The 26,092-nt window shown below is 40.9% G+C and overlaps 1 protein-coding gene across 3 annotated transcripts in view; it reads left to right on the top strand.

Annotated features, from left to right (window-relative positions):
- ADCY1 (adenylate cyclase 1) overlaps positions 1–11,550 on the top strand; it is a 573,552-nt gene extending 562,002 nt beyond the window's left edge. For all 3 annotated transcript variants that reach the window (XM_040433282.1, XM_040433283.1, XM_040433284.1), the window contains 2 exons: positions 10,773–10,897; positions 11,098–11,550. In XM_040433282.1, coding sequence (XP_040289216.1) covers positions 10,773–10,897; positions 11,098–11,436 — 464 coding nt within the window. In that variant the 3' untranslated portion in view covers positions 11,437–11,550. The remainder of the gene's footprint in view (positions 1–10,772; positions 10,898–11,097) is intronic.
- Positions 11,551–26,092: the final 14,542 nt, after the last annotated feature.

Below are 26,092 nucleotides of genomic sequence, written 5' to 3'. Positions count from 1 at the left end.
GATCTGTGAATGGCACTGTTATGGGGGATCTGTGAATGGCACTGTTATGGGGGATCTGTGGATGGCACTGTGATGGGGGATCTGTGGATGGCACTGTGATGGGGGATCTGTGGATGGCACTGTTATGGGGGGATCTGTGGATGGAACTGTTATAGGGGATCTGTGGATGGCACTTATGGGGGGATCTGTGGATGGTACTGTGATGGGGGGATCTGTGGATGGCACTGTTATGGGGGGATCTGTGGATGACACTGTTATGGGGGATCTGTGGATGGCACTGTTATGGGGGGGATCTGTGGATGGCACTGTTATGGGGGATCTGTGGATGGCACTGTTATGGGGGATCTGTGGATGACACTGTTATGGGGGATCTGTGGATGACACTGTTATGGGGGATCTGTGGATGACACTGTTATAGGGGATCTGTGGATGGCACTGTTATGGGGGGATCTGTGGATGGCACTGTTATGGGGGGATCTGTGGATGGCACTGTTATGGGGGGATTTGTGGATGGCACTGTTATCCCCCATTTGTGGATGGCACTGTTATGGGGGGATCTGTGGATGGCACTCTTATGGGGGATCTGTGGATGGCACTCTTATGGGGGCGCTGTGGCTGACACTGTTATGGGGCTGGTCTGTGGCTGACACTTATTGGGGTCTGTGGCTGACACTGTTATGGGGGTATATGTGGCTGACACTGTTATGGGGGTATCTGTGGATGACACTGTTATGGGGCTGGTCTGTGGCTGACACTTATTGGGGTCTGTGGGTGACACTTATTGGAGTCTGTGGCTGACACTGTTATGGGGGTATCTGTGGATGACACATAGCATCTTATGCTATGTGTCATCCACAGATCCCCCCCCATAACAGTGTCGCTGTTTAGTGTGAATGTAATGGCAGCGGGGCCCGGTGCAGTCACTGTATTGCACCGGCCCCGCTCAGAGTAGTAATACTTTGAATAACTGTAATAATAATAACGATCTTCACTTCTTAACTTACTACATGGTGAGGCAGGAGGCTGGGCGGGCGGCCAGGCACTGGCAGCGTAACTCACTACGTCATGCGCCTGCGCCGACTGCTTCATTCATGCAGTGGGCGGAGCAGGGGCGTCACTTAGTGATTTACGCTACCAGTGCCTGGCCGCCCGCCAGGGCTCCTGCCTCACCATGTAGTAAGTGAGCGGGGCAGGTGCAATACAGTGACTGCCCCCTGCTGCCATTACAATAGGATGCTGCACATGTAGTGGCCATGGAGTGTGTGCCAATGGAGCGGCGTCTGGCCGCACTGCGCGTGTGGGTAAGCGGGCGCATGCGCAGTGCGGCATAATGAGTAAGATAGCCGACTCTCAGTGTGGACGGCTCCCCGGGATCTGTGACGGCTGCGCTGTCCCGTGTGCTCCAGGCAGAGTATAACTCTGAAAGCCGCTGTGCCCCGCTCCCGGCGTCCTCCTCCCTGAGCGCTGCTGTGCCCCCGAGCCCGGCTCTGCGACCTGGATTGGCCTGTGTGTGTGTGTGTGTGTGTGTGTCCATGCGCACTTCTATAATCAGCACACACGCACGGACACCAGCCCTGAGCACGTACACAGCGCTTTTATTAGTATAGATAATATTTTCTCTTACTGTAATACTGACTTATATGTAGCTGTAATATGCGTCACTGGCACAGACTTTTGGCTCAGACTGCAGGCACTGTGACTGGTGGCTGATATGACTGCCACTGACTGGTAGTGCTGAGACCACTTGCACTGTGACTGGTGACTGATACAGCTGTCACTGACTGGTGGTGCTGAGACCACTGGCACTGTGACTGGTGGCTGATACGGCTGGCACTGACTGGTGGTGCTGAGAGCACTGGCACTGTGACTGGTGGCTGATACTGCTGGCACTGATTGCTGGCACTGATTGCTGGCACTGACTGGTGGTGCTGAGACTGTGGGCACTGTGACTGGTGCCTGAGATGGCTGGCACGGACTGGTGGTGCTGAGACTGCAGCTGATAGCTGAAACAGCTGGCATTTACTGGTGGCTGAGACGACTGGCATTGCCACGTGGTGCTGAGACTGCAGTCACTGTGACTGGTGGCTGATATGGCTGGCACTGACTGGTGGTGCTGAGACCACTGGCACTGTGACTGGTGGCTGATAGAGCTGGCACTAACTGGTGGTGCTGAAACCACTGTCACTGTGACTGGTGGCTAATACGCTTGGCACTGACTGGTGGTGCTGAGACTGCTGTCACTGTGACTGGTGGCTGATATGGCTGGCACTGACTGGTGGCGCTGAGACCACTGGCACTGTGACTGATGGCTGATACAGCTGGCACTGACTGCTAGGACTGACTGGTGGTGCTGAGACTGTGGGCACTGTGACTGGTGCCTGAGATGGCTGGTACGAACTGCTGGCACTGACTGGTGGTGCTGAGACTGCAGCTGATGGCTGAAACAGCTGGCACTGACTGGTGGCTGAGACGACTGGCAGTGCCACGTGGTGCTGAGACTGCTGGCACGTTTTGGTGTCCGCCTGGCGGTGCGGAGCCAAACGGATCCGTCCTGACTTACAATGTAAGTCAATGGGGACGGATCCGTTTACATTGACACAATATTGGTGCAATTGTAAACGGATCCGTCCCCCATTGACTTTCAATGTAAAGTCAGGAGTCCCTATTTTAGGCTACTTTCACACCTGTGCTAGGTGCGGATCCGTCTGGTAAATGCAAACGATGGTATCCGTTCTGTGCGGATCCGTCTGCATAACAGCTTTTTCAGATCTGAGTTTTCACTATCGTGAAAACTCAGATCTGACAGTATATTCTAACACAGAGGCGTTCCCATGGTGATGAGGACACTTCAAGTTAGAATATACTAAGAACTGTGTACATAACTGCCCCCTGCTGCCTGGCAGCACCCGATCTCTTACAGGGGGCTGTGATCCGCACAATTAACCCCTCAGGTGCCGCACCTGTGGGGTTAATTGTGCGGATCTCAGCCCCCTGATCGGGTGCTGATTAGTTTGTGTGCTGCGTGTGTGCTTATTAGTTTGTGCGCTGCGCATGCGCACTTCACTAATCGGCACACACGCACGGACAACAGCCCTGAGCACGTACACAGGGCTTTTATTAGTATAGATAGTAATACCTTCAAAAATAGTAATTACTTTACATTCCCCATATGTCTACTGCTTGTTTGGATCATTTTGAAAATGCCATTTTCTTTGGGGGGGACGTTAGAAGGCTTAGAACTATGGAAGCAAATCTTGAAATTTTTGGGAAAATTTCCAAAACCCACTTTCTAAGAACCAGTTCAGGTCTGAAGTCACTTTGTGAGGCTTACATAATAGAAACCACCCAAAAATGACCCCATTTTAGAAACTACACCCCTCAAGGTATACTGATTTTACAAACTTTCTTAACCCTTTAGGTGTTCCACAAGAATTGATGAAAAATGGAGATGAATTTGGAGATTTCAGAATTTCACTTTTTTAGCAGATTTTACATTTTAATCAATTTTTTTCCAGTAGCAAAGCAAGGGTTAACAGCCAAATAAAACTCAATATTTATTACCCTGAGTCTGCGGTTTATAGAAACACCCCACATGTGATCGTAAACTGCTGTACGGGCACACGGCAGGGCGCATTTGATGCCATGTCCCATTTGAAGCCCCCCTGATGCACCCCCACAGTAGAAACTCAAAAAAGTGACCACATTTTGGAAACTACGGGATAAGGTGCCAGTTTTATTGGTACTATTTTGGGGTACATATGATTTTTTTATTGCTTTATATTACGTTTTTTGTGAGGCAAGGTAACAAAAAAATTGATGTTTTGGCACCGTTTTAATTTTTTATTTTTACAGCGTTTAACCGACTGATTAGGTCATGTGACTTTTTTATAGAGCAGATCGTTACGCACGTGGCAATACCTAATATGTCTACTTTTACTTATTTATTTAAGTTTTAAACAATAATAACATTTTTTCAACCGAAATAATGATATTTTAGTGTCTCATAGTCTGAGAGCCATAGCTTTTTTGTGATGTAATGTGACAAAAATGGCTTTTTTTTATAGTTTTTTATTATTTTTATTTTTTTTGCGGTGTTCACCTGAGTGGTTAGGTCATGTGATATTTTTATAGAGCTGTTTGTTACGTACGTGGTGATACCTAATATGTATACTTTTTTTAAAAAAAATTCACTTTAGCACAATAATAGCAGTTTGGAAGCAAAAAATAATCATATTTTAGTGTCTCATAGTCTGAGAGCCATAGCTTTTTTATTTTTTTACCAATTCTCTCAGGTATAGTCTTATTTTTTGCAGGATGAGGTGACGGTCTGATTGGTACTATTTTGGGGGGCATACGCTTTTTTGATCACTTGCTGTTGCAATTTTTGTGATGTAATGTGACAAAAATGGCATTTTTTTACACCGTTTTTTTTTTTTTTTTTTTTTACGGTGTTCATCTGAGTGGTTAGGTCATGTGATATTTTCATAAAGCTGTTTGTTAAGGACGTGGCGATACCTAATATGTATATATTTTTTTATGTATTTCACTTTAGCACAATAATAGCATTTTGATGTTTTAGTGTCTCCATGTTCTGAGAGCTATATTTACTTATTTTTTTGGGCGATTGTATTAGGTAGGGGGTCATTTTTTGCGGGATGAGGTGACAGTTTTATTGATACCATTTTGGGGGGCATACGCCTTTTTGATCGTTTGGTGTTGCACTTTTTGTGATGTAAGGTGACAAAAATGGCTTTTTCTTTACACTGTTTTTATTTTAATTTTTTTATGGTGTTTATCAGACAGTGTGGATCATGTGATATATTTATAGAGCCGGTCATTACGGAGGCGGCGATACCTAATATGTGTGGGTTTTTGTTTGTTTTTTCTGTTTTTTATTATAAAATAATGGGAAAAGGGCGTTTTTTTTCTTTTTTACTTTATTAATTTTATTACTTTATTAATTTTATTAAAAACACTTTTTTTTACTTTTTTTACTTTACTTTATTTATGACATTCACTTTTGGGGGTCTGATCCCCTCTGCAATGCATTACAATACATCTGTATTGTAATGCATTGCCTGTTAGTGTATGACACTGAGTCATACACGAACAGGTTGCCTAGGAGACCCAGCCTGAGGCTGGATCTCCTCGGCTCCCATAGAAGGCAGTTCCCGATGCCGTGCAAGGCATTGGGCAGCCTCTGCACAGCATCGGGCTGCCTTGTGTCGCATCGGGTCCACACCACAGCAGTGCGGGGACTCGATGCTCTCCCTCACCCGACACAAACCTCTTCTATGTCGCGGTCAGCACGGACCGCGGCATAGAAGGGGTTAATCCGCCGGCATCGGCTTTTACAGCGATGCCGGCGGATACAGCAGGGGCCCGGCTACCACGGACTGCCGGGCCCCTGCAGTGATCGCGCGCGCACCGCTCCGGTGCCCGCCTGATCACTGTGACGTACTATTACGTCGAATTGCGGGAACTCGGTGGTTCCCATGATGTAACAGTACGTCAAAGGTCGGCAAGGGGTTTAATAAACTGTAAAAAAAAATATACAAACCGGATTCCAAAAAAGTTGGGACACTAAATAAATTGTGAATAAAAACTGAATGCAATGATGTGGAGATGGCAAATGTCAATATTTTATTTGTAATAGAACATAGATGACAGATCAAACGTTTAATCCGACTAAATGTATCATTTTAAAGGAAAAATACGTTGATTCAAAATTTCACGGTGTCAACAAATCCCCAAAAAGTTGGGACAAGTAGCAATAAGAGGCTGGAAAAAGTAAATTTGAGCATAACGAAGAGCTGGAAGACCAATTAACACTAATTAGGTCAATTGGCAACATGATTGGGTATAAAAAGAGCTTCTCAGAGTGGCAGTGTCTCTCAGAAGCCAAGATGGGTAGAGGATCACCAATTCCCACAATGTTGCGCAGAAAGATAGTGGAGCAATATCAGAAAGGTGTTACCCAGCGAAAAATTGCAAAGACTTTGCATCTATCATCATCAACTGTGCATAACATCATCCGAAGATTCAGAGAATCTGGAACAATCTCTGTGCGTAAGGGTCAAGGCCGTAAAACCATACTGGATGCCTGTGATCTCTGGGCCCTTAAACGACACTGCACCACAAACAGGAATGCTACTGTAAAGGAAATCACAGAATGGGCTCAGGAATACTTCCAGAAACCATTGTCAGTGAACACAATCCACCGTGCCATCCGCCGTTGCCAGCTGAAACTCTACAGTGCAAAGAAGAAGCCATTTCTAAGCAAGATCCACAAGCTCAGGCGTTTTCACTGGGCCAGGGATCATTTAAAATGGAGTGTGGCAAAATGGAAGACTGTTCTGTGGTCAGACGAGTCACGATTCGAAGTTCTTTTTGGAAATCTGGGACGCCATGTCATCCGGACCAAAGAGGACAAGGACAACCCAAGTTGTTATCAATGCTCAGTTCAGAAGCCTGCATCTCTGATGGTATGGGGTTGCATGAGTGCGTGTGGCATGGGCAGCTTGCATGTCTGGAAAGGCACCATCAATGCAGAAAAATATATTCAGGTTCTAGAACAACATATACTCCCATCCAGACGTCATCTCTTTCAGGGAAGACCCTGCATTTTTCAACAAGATAATACCAGACCACATTCTGCATCAATCACAACATCATGGCTGCGTAGGAGAAGGATCCGGGTACTGAAATGGCCAGCCTGCAGTCCAGATCTTTCACCTATAGAGAACATTTGGCGCATCATAAAGAGGAAGGTGCAACAAAGAAGGCCCAAGACGATTGAACAATTAGAGGCCTGTATTAGACAAGAATGGGAGAGCATTCCTATTTCTAAACTTGAGAAACTGGTCTCCTCGGTCCCCAGACGTCTGTTGAGTGTTGTAAGAAGAAGGGGAGATGCCACACAGTGGTGAAAATGGCCTTGTCCCAACTTTTTGGGGATTTGTTGACACCATGAAATTCTGATTCAACATATTTTTCCCTTAAAATGGTACATTTTCTCAGTTTAAACTTTTGTTCCGTGATTTATGTTCTGTTCTGAATAAAATATTAGAAGTTGGCACCTCCACATCATTGCATTCAGTTTTTATTCACGATTTGTATAGTGTCCCAACTTTTTTGGAATCCGGTTTGTATATTAAAAAGTTTTAAAAAACACATCAAAATATTAAGTACAGGGAGTGCAGAATTATTAGGCAAGTTGTATTTTTGAGGATTAATTTTATTATTGAACAACAACCATGTTCTCAATGAACCCAAAAAACTCATTAATATCAAAGCTGAATATTTTTGGAAGTAGTTTTTAGTTTGTTTTTAGTTTTAGCTATTTTAGGGGGATATCTGTGTGTGCAGGTGACTATTACTGTGCATAATTATTAGGCAACTTAACAAAAAACAAATATATACCCATTTCAATTATTTCTTTTTACCAGTGAAACCAATATAACATCTCAACATTCACAAATATACATTTCTGACATTCAAAAACAAAACAAAAACAAATCAGTGACCAATATAGCCACCTTTCTTTGCAAGGACACTCAAAAGCCTGCCATCCATGGATTCTGTCAGTGTTTTGATCTGTTCACCATCAACATTGCGTGCAGCAGCAACCACAGCCTCCCAGACACTGTTCAGAGAGGTGTACTGTTTTCCCTCCTTGTAAATCTCACATTTGATGATGGACCACAGGTTCTCAATGGGGTTCAGATCAGGTGAACAAGGAGGCCATGTCATTAGATTTTCTTCTTTTATACCCTTTCTTGCCAGCCACGCTGTGGAGTACTTGGACACGTGTGATGGAGCATTGTCCTGCATGAAAATCATGTTTTTCTTGAAGGATGCAGACTTCTTCCTGTACCACTGCTTGAAGAAGGTGTCTTCCAGAAACTGGCAGTAGGACTGGGAGTTGAGCTTGACTCCATCCTCAATCCGAAAAGGCCCCACAAGCTCATCTTTGATGATAACAGCCCAAACCAGTACTCCACCTCCACCTTGCTGGCGTCTGAGTCGGACTGGAGCTCTCTGCCCTTTACCAATCCAGCCACGGGCCCATCCATCTGGCCCATCAAGACTCACTCTCATTTCATCAGTCCATAAAACCTTAGAAAAATCAGTCTTGAGATATTTCTTGGCCCAGTCTTGACGTTTCAGCTTGTGTGTCTTGTTCAGTGGTGGTCGTCTTTCAGCCTTTCTTACCTTGGCCATGTCTCTGAGTATTGCACACCTTGTGCCTTTGGGCACTCCAGTGATGTTGCAGCTCTGAAATATGGCCAAACTGGTGGCAAGTGGCATCTTGGCAGCTGCACGCTTGACTTTTCTCAGTTCATGGGCAGTTATTTTGCGCCTTGGTTTTTCCACACGCTTCTTGCGACCCTGTTGACTATTTTGAATGAAACGCTTGATTGTTCGATGATCACGCTTCAGAAGCCTTGCAATTTTAAGAGTGCTGCATCCCTCTGCAAGATATCTCACTATTTTTGACTTTTCTGAGCCTGTCAAGTCCTTCTCTTGACCCATTTTGCCAAAGGAAAGGAAGTTGCCTAATAATTATGCACACCTAATATAGGGTGTTGATGTCATTAGACCACACCCCTTCTCATTACAGAGATGCACATCACCTAATATGCTTAATTGGTAGTAGGCTTTCGAGCCTATACAGCTTGGAGTAAGACAACATGCATAAAGAGGATGATGTGGTCAAAATACTCATTTGCCTAATAATTCTGCACGCAGTGTATAAATCACCCCCTTTCCCAATTTTACATATAAAATATATAAACAATAAATAAATAAACATCGCCACGTCCGAAAAGTCCAAACTATTAAAATATTTAAAAAATCAGCGCGATTCGCCATTTAAAAAAAATGCGGAATGCACGTGGCTTTTTTGTTTTATTTTTTTCGCGTGGTATCGAGTATCGCAATACCTTTTTTATGGTATGGAATCCGAATCAAAATTTTGGTATCGCAACAACTCTAATGGGGAATGTAAAGTAATAGCTTTTTTTGGGAGGTATTATGGTACTATCTATTATAAAACTAGAGAAATTGAAATTTGGAAATTTGGGGGGGGGGAAAGTATATTTTTTGTAAATAAAAAAAATATATATTTTTAACTCACTTTTACCACTGTCATGAAGTACAATATGTGACGAGAAAACAATCTCAGAATGGCCTGGATAAGTAAAAGCATTTTAAAGTTATCACCACATAAAATGTCAGATTTGCAAAAAATGGCCTGGTCCTTAAAGGGAACCTGTCATGTGGATATTTGATTATAATCTAACTAATTATATACAATAATTAACTACTAAAAAGTACCTTAGATGTATTCACTTACTGGTGTGACAGATGGTTATCTCATAATATACACACAAAGATGCCGCATGCTAATGAGCTGATTGGAGTCCAGCGTGATGTCATTGAGTCCAGCGTATATTTCAATCAGAGCTATAGCCACTCCCCTGCCCACCTGCTGCTGGTTCATATGGAAACAAACTGTCACTCAGCAGCAGGTGGGCGGGGAGAGTCAGGAGCTCATAAATATTCATGACTCATCATTATCAGCTGTAGCTTTTCAATACAAGATGTTGGCAGATTGACTGGGTCAATTAAAGAAAGTGACCCAGCATCTTGCTAAGAGAATCAGTCACTTATTTATGTTGCCCTTAGTTAGGACACCATAAAACTGGTGACAGGTTCCCTTTAAGGTGAAATATGGCATGGTCCTTAAGGGGTTAACAGTATGGGTGTTTTCGGACACGGCGATGCCCATGTTTATATTCTTTGTTATTTATGTGTTTTTTTTATTCTACGGAAAGGAGGATGATTTAAATTTTTATATTTTTTTTTATTTGCTATATATGTTTTAATTTTTTTTTTTTTACCTTTTTCATTTTTGAGGCTACAGATATTTTTTTTTTATTTTTTTTATTCTGAACCATCATAGTTCTTGATCCATGAGAGCAGAATTACTAATTTCTTATGTTGTCCAAAATAAGAATTGCAGCTTCAATACCCTGGGTCTCTTCAGAGAGTCCTACCATATTGGAAACCAGTTACCGGCATCCTCATTGTCCGCAGATCACGGCATCTTAAGGCTTTAATAACTGCGATCGGCATTGTTGCTGGTCGCGGTAATTAGCTGGTGGCCACTGCACTCTCGAGCACCATGTTTATTCATCACTCCATGACCCATTCGCTGGGAGTGAAAGGGCTAAAAAAGTCCACACGCTTGTGAACACACCCTAAACGTTAATACATTTATAATACGCTTGACAGATGCTGACAAAAAGAACCAGAACATTATTTATGGTGACGTAGCTCTTCCTATGACATTCACCTGAAAATCTTAGCCTGGGACTGAGGCATTGGTTTTTGCAATGTTGACCATGTGATCCCTTGTGGCTTGCAGTACAAAATTTGTTTTATTCCTTATGATCAGTAGTACAGTAAATGTCTGGTCCCTCAAAGTCAGTTGTACAGTCTGTGTATGATGGCAGGTATATGAGCACACATTTTCCACTTTTCCTACCCCCTGTGAGCAAGCATCTGGGAATAATTGAAATGTATTAAGACTATGATATGGAGCATGTGCCAGAAAGGAAATGAGCATAAGTGTCACAAATTAAGGGTTAAAATGATCAAAGTAAGAGTGAACAATTCTCTGTCAATGTCTTCAATTTTCACATTTGATCACTTCCTTGAACTTTACATTTATTTTATGTAACAGTGCATTTAAAAAACTCTTTCAGGTATCAATGTTGGCCCTGTAGTTGCAGGTGTCATTGGTGCCCGGCGGCCTCAATATGATATTTGGGGCAATACAGTAAATGTTGCTAGTAGAATGGACAGCACAGGGGTACAAGGGAAAATCCAGGTATGTTTTACCTCTTTTCTATTTTGTTGTTTTTTTGTAACTGAAAGTATTTTGTTTATAAATTGTTGCCATTATGCCTCAAATAACATGGCCTGTAATCCACCCTTACATTGCAGCTATGGTTACAGTGACTGTCAAGGAGACAATTAGCAAACATTAAAATAAAGATATAATAATTATTTCTGTGCTTTTGTTCCTAGGTAACTGAAGATGTTCATCGGATTTTAAAGAGTTGCAATTATGAATTTGTTTGCCGGGGAAAAGTCAGTGTTAAAGGCAAAGGAGAAATGTTAACGTATTTCCTTGAAGGAAAAGTTGATGGAACAAATGCACAAACTCGATCTTTAAACTTAGAAAGGAAAATGTACCCTTATGGTAGAACAAACGTTCAAACGAAGCTGGGTACTAGCTGTCCATCAGTGTCATCTTCAGCAAATGTTGTAGTAAGCCCTACAATGGGCTCACTTCAACCTACAACATCTCATGCAAATCAAACTCTACATTACCTTCCTTCTGTGCCTGCAATTGAAGAGGCATGAAACAAAGAATACTTGTTTGCGCCATCTACAGTAAGCTTAATGCAATTGCCTGTTCTTGTAATCAGTAAGGGTTCAAGAGATGTCACAAAACCAAGGATAAATAACCCAACCAAAGAGAACTATGGGGACTGTAAGAACGGAAAAAAATCAAGGGCTAACAATTATGTTAGATGTTCAGGGAACAAGGGTCATGATCCGGTTTCTATTGGTGAGTGAAAGGGATGTAAGAAAACCAAATTCAACCAGTGATTGCATAATGATAATGAAAATGTGTATGGATCCTTCTAACAAGGGATGCATTCATCAAAGGCACTTAATTATTTCAAGAGAGTACTGGAAAAGTACTGCAAGACATAAACCTTAATGGATACGTTCTGTTTTACAAGAGATAACTAATTTCCCTTCTTGAATGTACTCCCAGTGTGTTTGATTAATCACCAACACGTTTTGTAGGCTCATTTCATTATACTTTCCTAGGACTTCCTCTTTTAAAAATTTGAAGGTGCTAAAATTTGAACGTTAAATCACTTGTAATATTTAAATCATACTGGATATTTTTTCACACATTGAATGAATTTGTAATGTTTTGTCTAGATACAGACTGATTATTTAAACTTTCCATGTTTTTGCATGTAGCTTGTATCTTTGCATGAAAAGTAAAAAAAATACACAGCAGCAAAATGAGGAAAACAATGATTTGGACTCAGGGTTAGATAGCTAACTGAAAGAGCTTAAATAACAATGCTAAAATTCAGACGTATGTGAAATATTATAACCACTGATACAGCACCTGCATAAAACCATTTTGAGGATGTTTTTTGAAAATCCACTGTAAATCTGGCACATTAAACAAGAAGACCAAACATCTGAAACTTGTATCACTACAAAAAATATGGTCATTACCAATTATATGACTGTAGATGAGGCAACAGAGTTTCAGTCCTCTATGTTTAAGTGTTTGCTAATCACTGGAAACTCAGTTGTTATAGTAGTTACACAGTGATTTGTACTGCAGTATTTGCATTGTGGAAAATATATCCAAATGTATTCATTTTTTATACATTTTATTGTGGCCTAAACAGGGCCCTTTGCCTTCACACAGTGACTTATCTTGAGAATGCAGCATTTTTTTAAGGGTCAGTCAAATTGTGGTACGCTTGTGCATTAAACTAGAGAACAAAATACATTTAACATCAATAAGCAGTCATCAATTTATCAATATCCACACAGTCCCTAATACTATTTCTTACCACATTGTAACAATTCAAATAGGTTGCAGTAGTTAGAAAGAGAGGGCTCTCTATTGCGCATCCATGTCCCCCCACCAGGGATGGGATCAGAGTTACACATAATACGCTGCATACTGAAGTAACTAAAAAGTGAAAAAATAAATAAATTTTTTTTTTTTTTAATGGGTTGGTCCTTATTTTACACCGGTAAAAAAAAATCTGAATACCATGCATAACATATTTTTGGGTATTTTAAGCACATGCCATTATATAGCTTGTTTTCTTTTTACTATTGCACCTAAACAAAAGAGTAATTATTGTTTCATTTTTTCCCCATAAATTAGTAGTACAAGTGGTGATAAGAAACCTTGTAACATATCTTATTATTGACAAATGCCTCTTTCTCCATTTATCAGACTCCTCTCCTCCCACTCCCAATTAACTAGTAAAATCCACTTTCAGAGAGGTGAAGAAGAACACAGATTATCAGCTAAGTGAGAGATCAGGTTACAGCTGCTGTCTATAGAGAGGGGAGGAGCAAGCAGAGTGACAGAGGCACAGACACACAGATGCTGCTGCTTCTAGTTAGTTGTCTAGTAAGTCTACTATCTCGCTCCTCTGCTGGGTTTATAGCAACCCTACACATAATGTCCTCTATTCTGCTGCTGCTTATGAGTATACATGAGAGAGTTAGGGAGCAGGATCTCCTCATCTCTGTGTTTGCTGTGTATGGGAGACATTTATCTCACACACTCTGAGGCTGAGTTCAGGGAAAACTAAAAATGAGCAAACAATTTTAAGTCAACAGGTGGTGTGCGAGGAGGGTGAGAGCAGTATATAAGTCATATTAGGCTACTTTCACACTTGCGCTTTCCCTTTCCGCTATTGAGATCCGTAATAGGATTCATTGTCAATTGGGACAAAACTGAACTGAACAAAACAGATTGCACCAGAATGCATTCCATTCAGTTTGGTTGCGTCCCCATTGCGAATAGAATAACGCTGCAAGCAGTGTTTTTCTGTCCACAATGTGGTGTGGAGCAAGACAGATCCGTCATGACACACAATGTAAGTCAATGAGGACGGATCCGTTTTTTCTGACACAATAGAAAACAGATCCGTCCCCCATTGATTTTCAATAGAGTTCATGACGGATCCATCTTGGCTATGTTAAAGATAAATACAACCAGATCTGTTCATAACGGATGCAGGCGGTTGTATTATCAGAACGGAAGCGTTTTGTTGATCCATGATGAATCCAGCAAAAAGGCTGGTGTGAAAGTAGCTAGAATTACAAGTATTCCTCATGTTCCTGAAAAGTCACCTGAAACAATAGTCACTCTTTAACCGCTTCACGTCCGCCCATAGACTATAAACGTCCTATGGGTGGACGTCTATTTCTGACAGCACGTTTTAAAACGTCCTGTCAGAAATAGCAGCTGCACGCTAATCGTGCAGCTGCTGATCGGGTTGCCCGCTGTCAGTGACAGCAGGGCAACCCTAAGACAAGGCAGGGACAGTTCCCAGGTGTCCCTGCCTTCACGATCGCTGCAGACACAGCGCTCACCGAGCGCTGTGTCTGCAGAGAAGGAAGCGCTGTGCGCCGTGACCGCCGTGACCGGAGTGTGCAGGAGCTGTCATGTGACCGCCGTGACCGGAGTGTGCAGGAGCTGTGTGAGGTCTCTCAGAGACCTCGATTAGCCCTGCTCTGAGGCTGTACAGCGCTAGATTGCTGCTGTACAGCCTCTCTAGGGGTGCATTTGTCCTGTAACTGGGGCTACTATGTCAGCCCCAGTTACAGGAGAAATCAACAGTGAAAAAAAAAAGAAAAAGTGAAGCAAATGTCCCCCAGAGGTCTTGTATGACCTTATGGGGGACGAAAAGTGTAAAAAAAAATAAAGGGTTGAAAAAATAAAATAAAATAAAGTTTCACATGTAAAAAAAAAAAAAAAAGTTCCCAAGTAAGGAATAAAAAAAAATAATTAAAAATAGAAAAAATAAAATAAAATAGACATATTTGGTATTGCCGCGTCCGTAAAAAACAGCTCTATAAAAATATCACATGACCTAACCCCTCGGGTGAACACCGTAAAAAAAAAAAAAAAAAAACTGTGTCAAAACAAGCAATTTTTGTCACCTTGCATCACAAAAGGTGCAACACCAAGTGATCAAAAACTCGTATGTCCCACAAAATAGTACCAATAAAACCGTCACCTCATCCCGCAAAAAATGAGCCCCTACATAAGAAAATCTCTCAAAAAATAAAAAAACTATAGCTCTTAGAACATGGAGACACTAAAACATCATTTTTTTGGTTTCAAAAATGCTATTATTGTGTTAAAGTGAAACAAATAAAAAAAAGTATACATATTAGGTATTGCCGCGTCCGTAAAAAACAGCTCTATAAAAATATCACATGACCTAACCCCTCGGGTGAACACCGTAAAAAAAAACAAAAAAAAACTGTCAAAACAAGCAATTTTTGTCACCTTGCATCACAAAAGGTGCAACACCAAGTGATCAAAAACGCGTATGTCCCACAAAATAGTACCAATAAAACCGTCACCTCATCCCGCAAAAAATGAGCCCCTACATAAGAAAATCTCTCAAAAAATAAAAAAACTATAGCTCTCAGAACATGGACACATTAAAACATAATTTTTTTGTTTCAAAAATGCTATTATTGTGTAAAACTTTAATAAATGAGAAAAAGTATACATATTAGGTATCGCCACGTCCGTAACAATCTGCTCTATAAAAATGTCACTTGACTGAACCCCTCAGGTGAACACTGTAAAAATAAATAAATAGAAAATGTGCTAAAACAACCAATTTTTTGGTCACCTTGCCCCATAAAGTGTTATAATGAATGATCAAAAAATCATATGTACCCAAAAATAGTACTAATAAAACTGGCACCTTATCCCCTAGTTTCCAAAATGGGGTCACTTCTTGGGAGTTTCTACTGTAAGGGTGCATCAGGGGGCTTCAAATGGGACATGGCATCTAAAAACCATGTGGAGTTCCTTTTCTTCTGCGCCCTGCCGTGTGCCCATACAGCAGTTTATGACCACATGTGGGGTGTTTCTGTAAACCGCAGAATCTGGGTAATAAATATTGAGTTTTGTTTGGCTGTTAACCATCGATGTGTTAAAGAAAAAAATTGATTAAAATGGAAAATCTGCCAAAAAAGTGAAATTTAAAAATTTGATCTCCATTTTCCTTTAATTCTTGTGGAACGCCTAAAGGGTTAACAAAGTTTGTAAAATCGGTTTTAAATACCTTGAGGGGTGTAGTTTCTACAATGGGGTCATTTATGGGGGTATCCACTATGTAGGCCCCACAAAGTGACTTCAGACCTGAACTGGTCCTTAAAAAGAGGGTTTTAAGCCTTCTAACGTCCTAAAAAAATAAAATGACATTTCCAAAATGATGCCAACATAAAGTAGACATATGGGGAATGTTAAATAATAAATATTTTATGAGGTATCACTTTCTGTTTTAAAAGCAGAGAAATTGAAATTTAGAAAATTGCGAATTTTTCAAATTTTTGGGTAAATTTGGGATTTTTTCATAAATAAAGGTGAAATATTTTGACTCAAATTTATGACTATCATGAAGTACAATGTGTCACGAGAAAACAATCTCTGAATGACTTGGATAAATAAAGGCGTTCCAAAGTTATTACCACATAAAGTGAGATATGTCAGTTTTGCAAAATTTGGCCTGGTCAGGAAGGGGGCAAATGGCCCAGATGGCAAGTGGTTAATAAAAGTTAAAGGTGTTGTTCAGGATTAGAAAAACAGCACCACTCCTGCCCATCTCATTGTTTGTGTCTGGTTTTGCAGATTAGCTTTAAAGAGGTAAAAGGTATATCACTGTTTTAGGATAAAAACAGCCATGACTTTCTAATCCTGGACAACCTATTTAAGCAATAGGTTAGGCTCCTTTCACATCACCATTTCTCCTTTCCGTTCTCCGGCTCCGTTGAGGAGCAGGAGAATGGAAAGGACGGATTCTGCAGATAACTGAGACCTAACTGAGCGTAACGGAGCCTAAAGACCCCATAGACTATAATGGGGTCCGTTCGGTGTCCGCTCAGAATATGATTTTTGAGCGGAGACGAAAGTCCTGCATCCTCAACGGAGCCGGAGAACGGAAAGGAGAAACAGTGATGTGAAAGGAGCCTAACCTATTGCTTAAATGGGTATTATGGGTTAATTATAAAATATAACACATCCCACAGAAATCAATCACACAGCTGTATCGGATAAAAAAAATTAAAAAGTTATGGTTCTCTGTGGCGACAATTTTTTTTTTAAAACTCATGGTCTTTAAGCACAAAATAGGCTCGATCCTTTAGAGGTTAAACTGAAATGCTTATTTACCCTAGATATCATTTCAGAAAATATGAACCCTAATTATGCCAATGGTTTATTAGATAGGGTTATTTTTTATTTTAAAAAAGCATCCTCACAAACTGTGAGCTGGGTATAAAAAGTTGCAACTACATTTAAGCATATGTCCAACAAATCCTTCACATACTGGTTAAATAATAACTATAAACGTGTAATCAATATCTTAATTTTATGAAAACAGCATTCTGCTTAGTGCTTAGAGTCTGCATTCTTACACTTTTAAAAAAGATATAATATTTACTGTGTGTGGGCAATCGGCAAACATTTAGGGGGTCATTTATTATTTAGAAATATGCCTATATTAGGCATAGTTCAGGCGCAGATTGTGGCGCAATGGTTAGTTGAGCCGCAATCTGCAATTTTTCTCCACTCACGCCAGGTCTAAAAAAGTAAGAGTTGTGGTGGAGGGGACGGGCTGATAGGCCCGTCTCATTCATCATTTTCTACGCCTGGATTAGGTGTAGAAAATGGTCTAAATGTAAGACAGCAGGGGAGCTGGCTTACATTTAGAACTGGCGCTGGATGCACTGAAGTTATGTAGTGGCCGACACCTCTTCATAACTTCTGGGGATCCACCACCTTATATAGGGGCTATTAAGACCGCCATCTAAAATACCAGTCTTAATAAATGACCCCCCTCATACCTATGTCACTGTTTTGCAATTAAAGCTCACAACACTTTGGTAACATTTTAGGGTTTTCTAAGCAGAATTGTACTGGAGTTAATAGTTTTAGTAAAACTAGTACAGAAGAGCACAGATGAATATATATTACCTCTGCGGCCTGCAAGCAGCGCTCTTCGTTCAGCAATAACTAGGCGAGCGCTGAACGTGATATCTCTTTCGTAAATAACATTTAACCATTTAACCTCTCAGATCTTCCCTGTCACCAGTTTGATATTGAGCTTCCAAAGAGGTTGAAGAAAAAAGCTTCCTTTAAATAATTTGTTTGCTATTATGGTTCCTTATGCCTATGATAAAATAGCACCATAGAAAATGTATAGCGCTGTGTAATAGAATAGCACTTTACAGTCTGACAATCATACCTTTCCATTTGTACTTTATAGAAAATAATACAAAGTAATTGGCACTAATATGCAAGATCTGATTTTTGACCTGTTTTTCATATAAGGGATTATGAAACCATGACTTTTAGTGTCATTTACCAGTGACTATAAATAAATATATATACATATATATTTTTTAATCAAAAAAGAAAGAAGATTGGCAATTTTTTTCATATTTTCACCTATATTATTTTGATGATAGTGGTTATCCCTTATAATGTGAGGAGATAACAAGGAGTAATTGACCTTTAAACTTGTTTACGGATGTGTACATACAGTGTTCATTTGTAATTGTTTTTATGTGTATTACACAATTTTCATAAAATTTACATCACAGTTTGTAATAAAGGGTTATCCCAAGACTTGTGACATGGAATGAAAGTCCTGTGAGCTTACCAAGCACAGCGCTGTACATTGTATAGCAGCTGTGCTTGGTATCACACTCAGCACCATTCGATTCTATAGGGCTGAGCTGCGCCTAGGCCTCGTAACACATGAACTTGGCCTAGGGAAAGCTGTAAGAATGCCGTAGCGCTCCTGTGAGTGCCGCTTCCTTCTTAAAGAGCTGATTGGCAGGGGTCCCAGGTGTCGGACCCCCACCAATCAGATACTGATGAACTATCCTGAGGATAGGTCGTCAATATTAACATCTCTGAAAACCTGTACACTACAAATGCATGAAAAGTTACTTTATAAATCACTGGTTTGGAGTTATGGAAACCTGGATAGACAAGATCACCAATATACACCTTTATTGCAATCAAAAGTGGTATAATAAGGATTTTAGGTGGAGGCTTACGTGTATAATGTTAATATTATTCATGAAGTTAAGCAGTTGTTATTCGATTATGAGAAAGCTCATTCCAAATACGGTGGTGCAGATTTAGGCCTCATGCACATGACAGTGAATAATGGCCGTGTGACGGCCGCCTAAGTAACAGCCATCACACGGCCATTTTTAGCACCATTGAAAGTCTATGGTATATACATAACAAACAAGTGTGAAACAACTGAAAATATGTCATATTCTAGGTTCTTCAAAGTAGCCACCTTTTGCTTTGATTACTGCTTTGCACACTCTTGGCATTCTCTTGATGAGCTTCAAGAGGTAGTCCCATGAAATGGTCTTCCAACAGTCTTGAAGGAGTTCCCAGAGATGCTTAGCACTTGTTGGCCCTTTTGCCTTCACTCTGCGGTCCAGCTCACCCCAAATCATCTCGATTGGGTTCAGGTCCGGTGACTGTGGAGGCCAGGTCATCTGGCGCAGCACCCCATCACTCTCCTTCATGGTCAAATAGCCCTTACTTTCAAAGTTTTCCCAATTTTTCGGCTGACTGACGACCTTCATTTCTTAAAGTAATGATGGCCACTCGTTTTTCTTTACTTAGCTGCTTTTTTCTTGCCATAATACAAATTCTAACAGTCTATTCAGTAGGACTATCAGCTGTGTATCCACCTGACTTCTCCTCAACACAACTGATGGTCCCAACCCCATTTATAAGGCAAGAAATCCCACTTATTAAACCTGACAGGGCACACCTGTGAAGTGAAAACCATTTCAGGGGTCTACCTCTTGAAGCTCATCAAGAGAATGCCAAGAGTGTGCAAAGCAGTAATCAAAGCAAAAGGTGGCTACTTCGAAGAACCTAGAATATGACATATTTTCAGTTGTTTCACACTTGTTTGTTATGTATATAATTCCACATGTGTTAATTCATAGTTTTGATGCCTTCAGTGTGAATCTACAATTTTCATAGTCATGAAAATAAAGAAAACTCTTTGAATGAGAAGGTGTGTCCAAACTTTTGGTCTGTATATATATATATATATATATATATAATATATTTACACATACACCAAGACCTGGTGGCCACAACCTAGTGGAATGAATGGGCGGTAATAAGCCCACATATATATATCTGGGGGAAAGCCCATATATACATACAGATGTGTGCAATATATGGAGCATACACATATATATATATATATACATACATAGATATATATATATATATATATCTATCTACCCATACTGGCCAATATATACATGGCCATACAGGGAATATATATTCCTATTGGCCATATAAGGGGGCCCATATATATATATATATATATATATATATATACACACACATATCAATGAAGGGGCAGATACCTATATATATATATATATATATATCTATATATACACCCACCTGACTTCCCTCTGCCGGGACTACATTGGGGGCATTATTAAAGCTGGGGGCAGTAAAAAAAAATATTACACTATGGGGGAAATTATTTTAGCTGGAGGCCTACATGGGGGCATTATTAAAGCTGGGGGCAGCATAAAAAAAAATCCTACACTATGGGGGACATTATTTTACCTGGGGGCCTACCATCCTATAGGTGTTCTCAGAAGGGTGGGTCTAGAAATAACTGCCAATCAAATTCATCCATTTTTCATGTCCGTTTTTAACGGACATGAAAAACTGATGCAAAACGGACATTAAAAACGGACACACGGCCAGAAAATGTATGCACACACTGATGCAAAAGGCCATGAAAAACTGACAGTGTGTCCTTTTTTAACGGACGTTTTTTTTTCATTGTCGTGTGCATGTAGCCTTATGAAACTGTCTAACACTGAATCTATCTTTGTTGCCATTAGCAACCAATCACTGTTCAGCTTTCTTTATAGCGCTCTTGAAAAGTGCAAGTTGCCTTGTGATTGGCCAACAAAAACTAGTGTTCTTTTTGACAGTTTTAATAGCTATTCCCGAGTATGTTTTTAACTGTCCCTTACTGTCCCTTGCTGTTACTGCAACATGTTGTCCACCAAACTTACACCAGAGGTACCAACACATGTGCTAGACCTTCAAATACTTAAACAGTAAACGATCATAAAAGTATTTGTACTCTATATTGTGTTACAGGTGCAAAACATGGACAAAATATAAAACAGAATTTTGTTTTATGTCAGACAATCATTAATTATGTAACATTGTTTAATACATTTTCAACTTTCCAAAGTGATGAGTATTTTTAAAGGGGTTATCTCTCTTCATCAAATAGCATTGATCATGTAGAGAAAGTTAATACAAGGCACTTACTAATGTATTCTGATTATGCAAATTGCCTTCTTTGCTGGCTCACATTATACATGCTGGCTCACATTATACACTGCCCGTTTCCAGGGGTGTCTAAGCTTGCTCACTATAGGAAAAAGAGTCCAAGGGAGTGCTCATAGGCACATATGCACAGCAGCTCCTATCACAACCACCTCGTATCTGGCCTGCAGCGGTGGTTGTAACCCCTGGTAATAAGCAGTGTATAATGTGATGGAAAAATTAATCAAGCCATCAACGGATGCAATATGGACAATCACAATACATTAGTAAATGCCTGTATTAACTTTACCTGCATGATAAACGACATTTGCTGAAGTGAGACAACCCTTTTAAGAAAAGCAGAAAGGTCTGCTATTTGTCTAAACGATCATCTGCCATAAAAGTCGGCACTCTTCCCCCCTTCCCCGTATGTCCTGGGTGATGCTAGCTAGTGCACTCGGAATAAATTATCTCCTGTCTAGCACAGGTGAGCTGTCTATATTTGTCCACTCCTCAACATTGAAATTGCAACAAGTTGTAAGGTTATGCAAATGAGGAAGTAGGAAGTATTGGTAAAATCTGCAAATGCTCACATTTTCCAGCACCTAGCTCCAATCTGTGGCACGTGGGAGGGGCGTAAAAGCAAGATTGAATGCAAAGTTATATAGCGACATGAAACCTCTAAAATCAGATCAAGTCATGTGTGATGATTGTGTGATGCCTCTTGTTCATTGACATGCCAGTTACTGTATGACTACCTGTCTAATCTGAGAGGTACAGAATGCTTGAACTGAGAGACCTTGGTTTATCACTCCGGAAGATTTCCTCACACCTAGGCCAAGATGTCAGCACTGTTCAACATTACATGTCCTAGTGGTTGGTAGAATAACGACTAACTGAAATAATATCAAGAGGTGCACAGAAGTGAACCTCTGCACAGACAGATCGTCCGATTAGAAGAATGGCATGTAGTGGTCAACTGTGTACTGAAAATGAAATTGGGTGTCATGTTTCAAGCCTAGGACAGCAAACAGTATCTACACAAACCATCAGAAGGCGTTTACACAACATCAGGCTATGAGCCAGACGTCCAGCTACAGGTATTCCATTGATCTCACACCACTGCTTTTAAGGTTATCATGAGCACAGCGAGAGGGCAATGGAGGCTGAAATGGAGGTCTGTCCTCTTCAGCAATAATACACACCAAATTACAAACTCGGACGTTACTGAGTACGTAGGCTGGAGGAAATAATATCCATTAGACAAAGCTCCACAAAAACCATATTCCCTCCATCAATCTTTGTAAAAATATATACTTTATTCAATTCATATAATACATGTAAACGCTATAGCAGCAGGTGATACCCCCAAGAGAGGACAAAGAGGAAACTGCAGAGTCCATCACCCACAGAGTGTAATCAAACAATTAAGTCACTATCATAATATGCCCAATGGAACCATTAGTAACACCCAGGGCACAATGGCCACATATGGGTCGTTCAAAATGCATACATAAGGGCAAGATAGAAAGTCAGTCCATATCGATACCGTCTGTAGCACGCCGACTCTGCAGCCGCCTCCTCCCAATGCCGTTTCGTCACGCAGACTTCTTCCGGGGGCCAGCGTTGGGAGGAGGCGGCTGTAGAGTCGGCATGCTACAGATGGTATTGATATGGACTGACTTTCTATCTTGCCCTTATGTATGCATTTTGAACGACCCATATGTGGCCATTGTGCCCTGGGTGTTACTAATGGTTCCATTGGGCATATTATGATAGTGACTTAATTGTTTGATTACACTCTGTGGGTGATGGACTCTGCAGTTTCCTCTTTTGGGGACAAGAATAGGCATTTCTATAATGGGCCTCCTGTTCCGTTCCGGCACGGTCGTGTGAACAAGCCCTTAGTCTGTGCCACAGACTTACCCTAATAAACAGTTTGTCACTATTTCAGTAATACTTTGGTATACAAGGTACACCAATGTATTACACAAGCTACAGTATGTCCACTGAAAAAATTCTAAAAGTGTTAATAAAACATTATTTGGTATTGCAGTAATTGTACTGACCCATAGAAAAAAGGAAACATGCTAGTTAGGCCTCATGCACACAAACGTATTTTCATTCCGTGTCCGTTTATTTTATTGATAAATTATTTGCACCACCAAAATGGTGTCACTAAAAATTACAATTCATCGCGTAAAAACAAGCTCTCATATGGTTACATCTACAGAAAAATAAAAAGTTAGAGCCACCAAGCTTCTTGTACTATTGCTTATCTAAAACTTCTCCTAAAAATGCTATGATGAGTATTTTTACTCTGCCAGAACAAATGGAGTGTTACCTCTGACACTTACATGTAAATGGTTTTATTCCATTTTTTTAATGTATTAAAAAAATACATAAAAAAATGCTCATGGCTTTCTTTTTTTTTTCAATACCCAGCATTTTCCTTATGGTTATTGTCTTTAGCCCATACAAGGGGTTGAATAAAAAAATGCAAGTTACATGTTTGTATAGTTGTGTGTATGTCTTCCTTGTTTTATCATCTGCATATCTGCTACATTAAAAGAAATGGTAAAAATAAGTAGTTAATCTAAGAATCTAGAAATTGAAAACAAAACTGTATCTGTGATCTCTGTGAATGAGCTCTTGGTGGACAACATGAGGCAACCACTTTGAAAAATGGGTACAATTAAGATAAAATGCTGATGACATTCTTATGCAATACAAATTGTATACTGATTATTTAAATATGCCCTTTTGATTTATTTTTTTAAATACCTGCATATATTATATGGCCATGTGCATATCCCCTATTTGTCCCATATGACAGACAGAAAATAGGGATCGACCGATTATCGGTTTGGCCGATATTATCGGCCGATATTGAGGATTTTGAACGTTATCGGTATCGGCATCTATTTTGCCGATATACCGATAACATATTGGGAACACAGAACGCGCTGCTCTCAGCGCTCTCTGTGTTCCCTCAGCAGCACAGGGGAGAAGGAAGCCGTGTCTCCCTCCCCCTGTGCTGCTGCTGCCGCTGCCGCCAATGACAGGAGAGAAGACAAGAGGAGGGGAGGGGCTGTGGCCGCTGCGCCACCAATGAAGATGAGTCTTTCATTAATTCATATACAGGAGGCGGGAGCTGGCTGCAGAATCACATAGCCGGCTCCCGACCTCTATGAGCAATAGCTGCGATCTGCGGTAGTTAACTCCTCAGGTGCCGCGGATCGCAGCTACCTCTCATAGAGGTCGGGAGCTGGCTATGTGATTCTGCAGCCAGCTCCCGCCTCCTGTATATGAATGATTGAGAGACTTATCTTCATTGGTGGCGCAGTGCGCCCCCCCCAAGCCCCCCAGTATGAATCATTGGTGGCGCAGTGCGCCCCCCACCCCCATCCCAATAGTAAAAACATTGGTGGCGCAGTGCGCCCCCCCCACCCAGTATTAAAAACATTGGTGGCGCAGTGCGCCCCCCACCCCCATCCCAGTATTGAAAACATTGGTGGCGCAGTGCGCCCCCCCCCCCACCCCAGTATTAATCATTGGTGGCAGTGGCCACAGGATCCCCTCTCCCCTGCTCCTCCGATCGGAGCCCCAGCAGTGTAATCCTGGGGCTCCGATCGGTTTCCATGGCAGCCAGGACGCTACTGAAGCCCTGGCTGCCATGATTAGCTCCATGCTGCTGTGTGCACTATGCATAGAGCAGCAGGGACAGTGTGAGCTCCTATTCACCCTGATAGAGATCTATCAGGGGGAATAGGACAAGGGTTCTAGTCCCTAAGGGGGTTAAAAGTTAGTAAAAAAAAAAAACACAAAAATATTAAGTATAAATGAAAAAGATTTAAAAAAAAAAAAATACACATTAACAATAAACATATTAATTTTCAGCAGATTTGTGTAGGAAATTTTTTTTTTTCTCAAAAATGAAAATTCCCAGAATATCGGTATAAATTATCGGCCTGAAAGTTCACAAATTATCGGTATCGGTATCGGCCCTAAAAAATCAATATCGGTCGATCCCTAACAGAAAATAAATGAATAGAATACTGTTGAGAATTATGGTCATGTGAAAGCACTCTAATATAGCAGTAAGACACTAAGACCTCTTGCACACGAACGATACGGATTAGGTCCGGATGCGTTCAGGGTGCGTTCAGGAAAACTCGCACCATTTCGCAAGAAAGTTCAGTCAGTTTCGTCCGCAATTGCGTTAAGTGGTTCAGGTTTTTTTTGTGCAGGTGAAATGCACATTGATGCATTTTTCACGCGCGCGATAAAAAACAAGGTTTACAAACAACATCTCTTAGCAATCATCAGTGAAAAACGCATTGCATCCGTGATCCGCGATTTTCACTCAACGCACAAGTGATGTATGAGAAACAACTCTCATGTACACAGACCCATTAAAATGAATAGATCTGGATTCAGTGCGGGCGCAATGCATTCGCATCACGCATTGCCCCCACGCGGAAAACTTGCTCGTGTGAAAGGGGCCTTAGGCTTATTTCACACGAGCATTCAGGGAAAAACGGATGGTTATGCATGCAAATTTAATTAGTTTTGTCTGTGATTGCATTCAGTGTTTCAGTTTTTCCCTTGTTGATGCAATCAGTTTTTGGTGTGTTTTTCACACGTAAAATAAAACTGAATAAAAACATTCAACATCACAATGTAGAACAAACTGTGATTTTTCCTGAGCGCAGAAATTATGCATGAAAAACCAATGCTCATGTGCACAGACCCGTTAAGATGAATGGGTCAGGATTCAGTCCGGATGCTCTCCGTTCACAACACGTGTCACTTCCAGACGGAAAAACTCACTCACGCGAAAGAAGCTTAAAA

The sequence above is a fragment of the Bufo bufo genome, chromosome 5 (genome assembly GCF_905171765.1).
Source record: "Bufo bufo chromosome 5, aBufBuf1.1, whole genome shotgun sequence".
NCBI classification, from domain to species: Eukaryota; Metazoa; Chordata; class Amphibia; order Anura; family Bufonidae; genus Bufo; species Bufo bufo.
The sequence above is the reverse complement of the archived record's forward strand: the minus strand, read 5'-3'. Positions and strand labels throughout refer to the sequence as shown.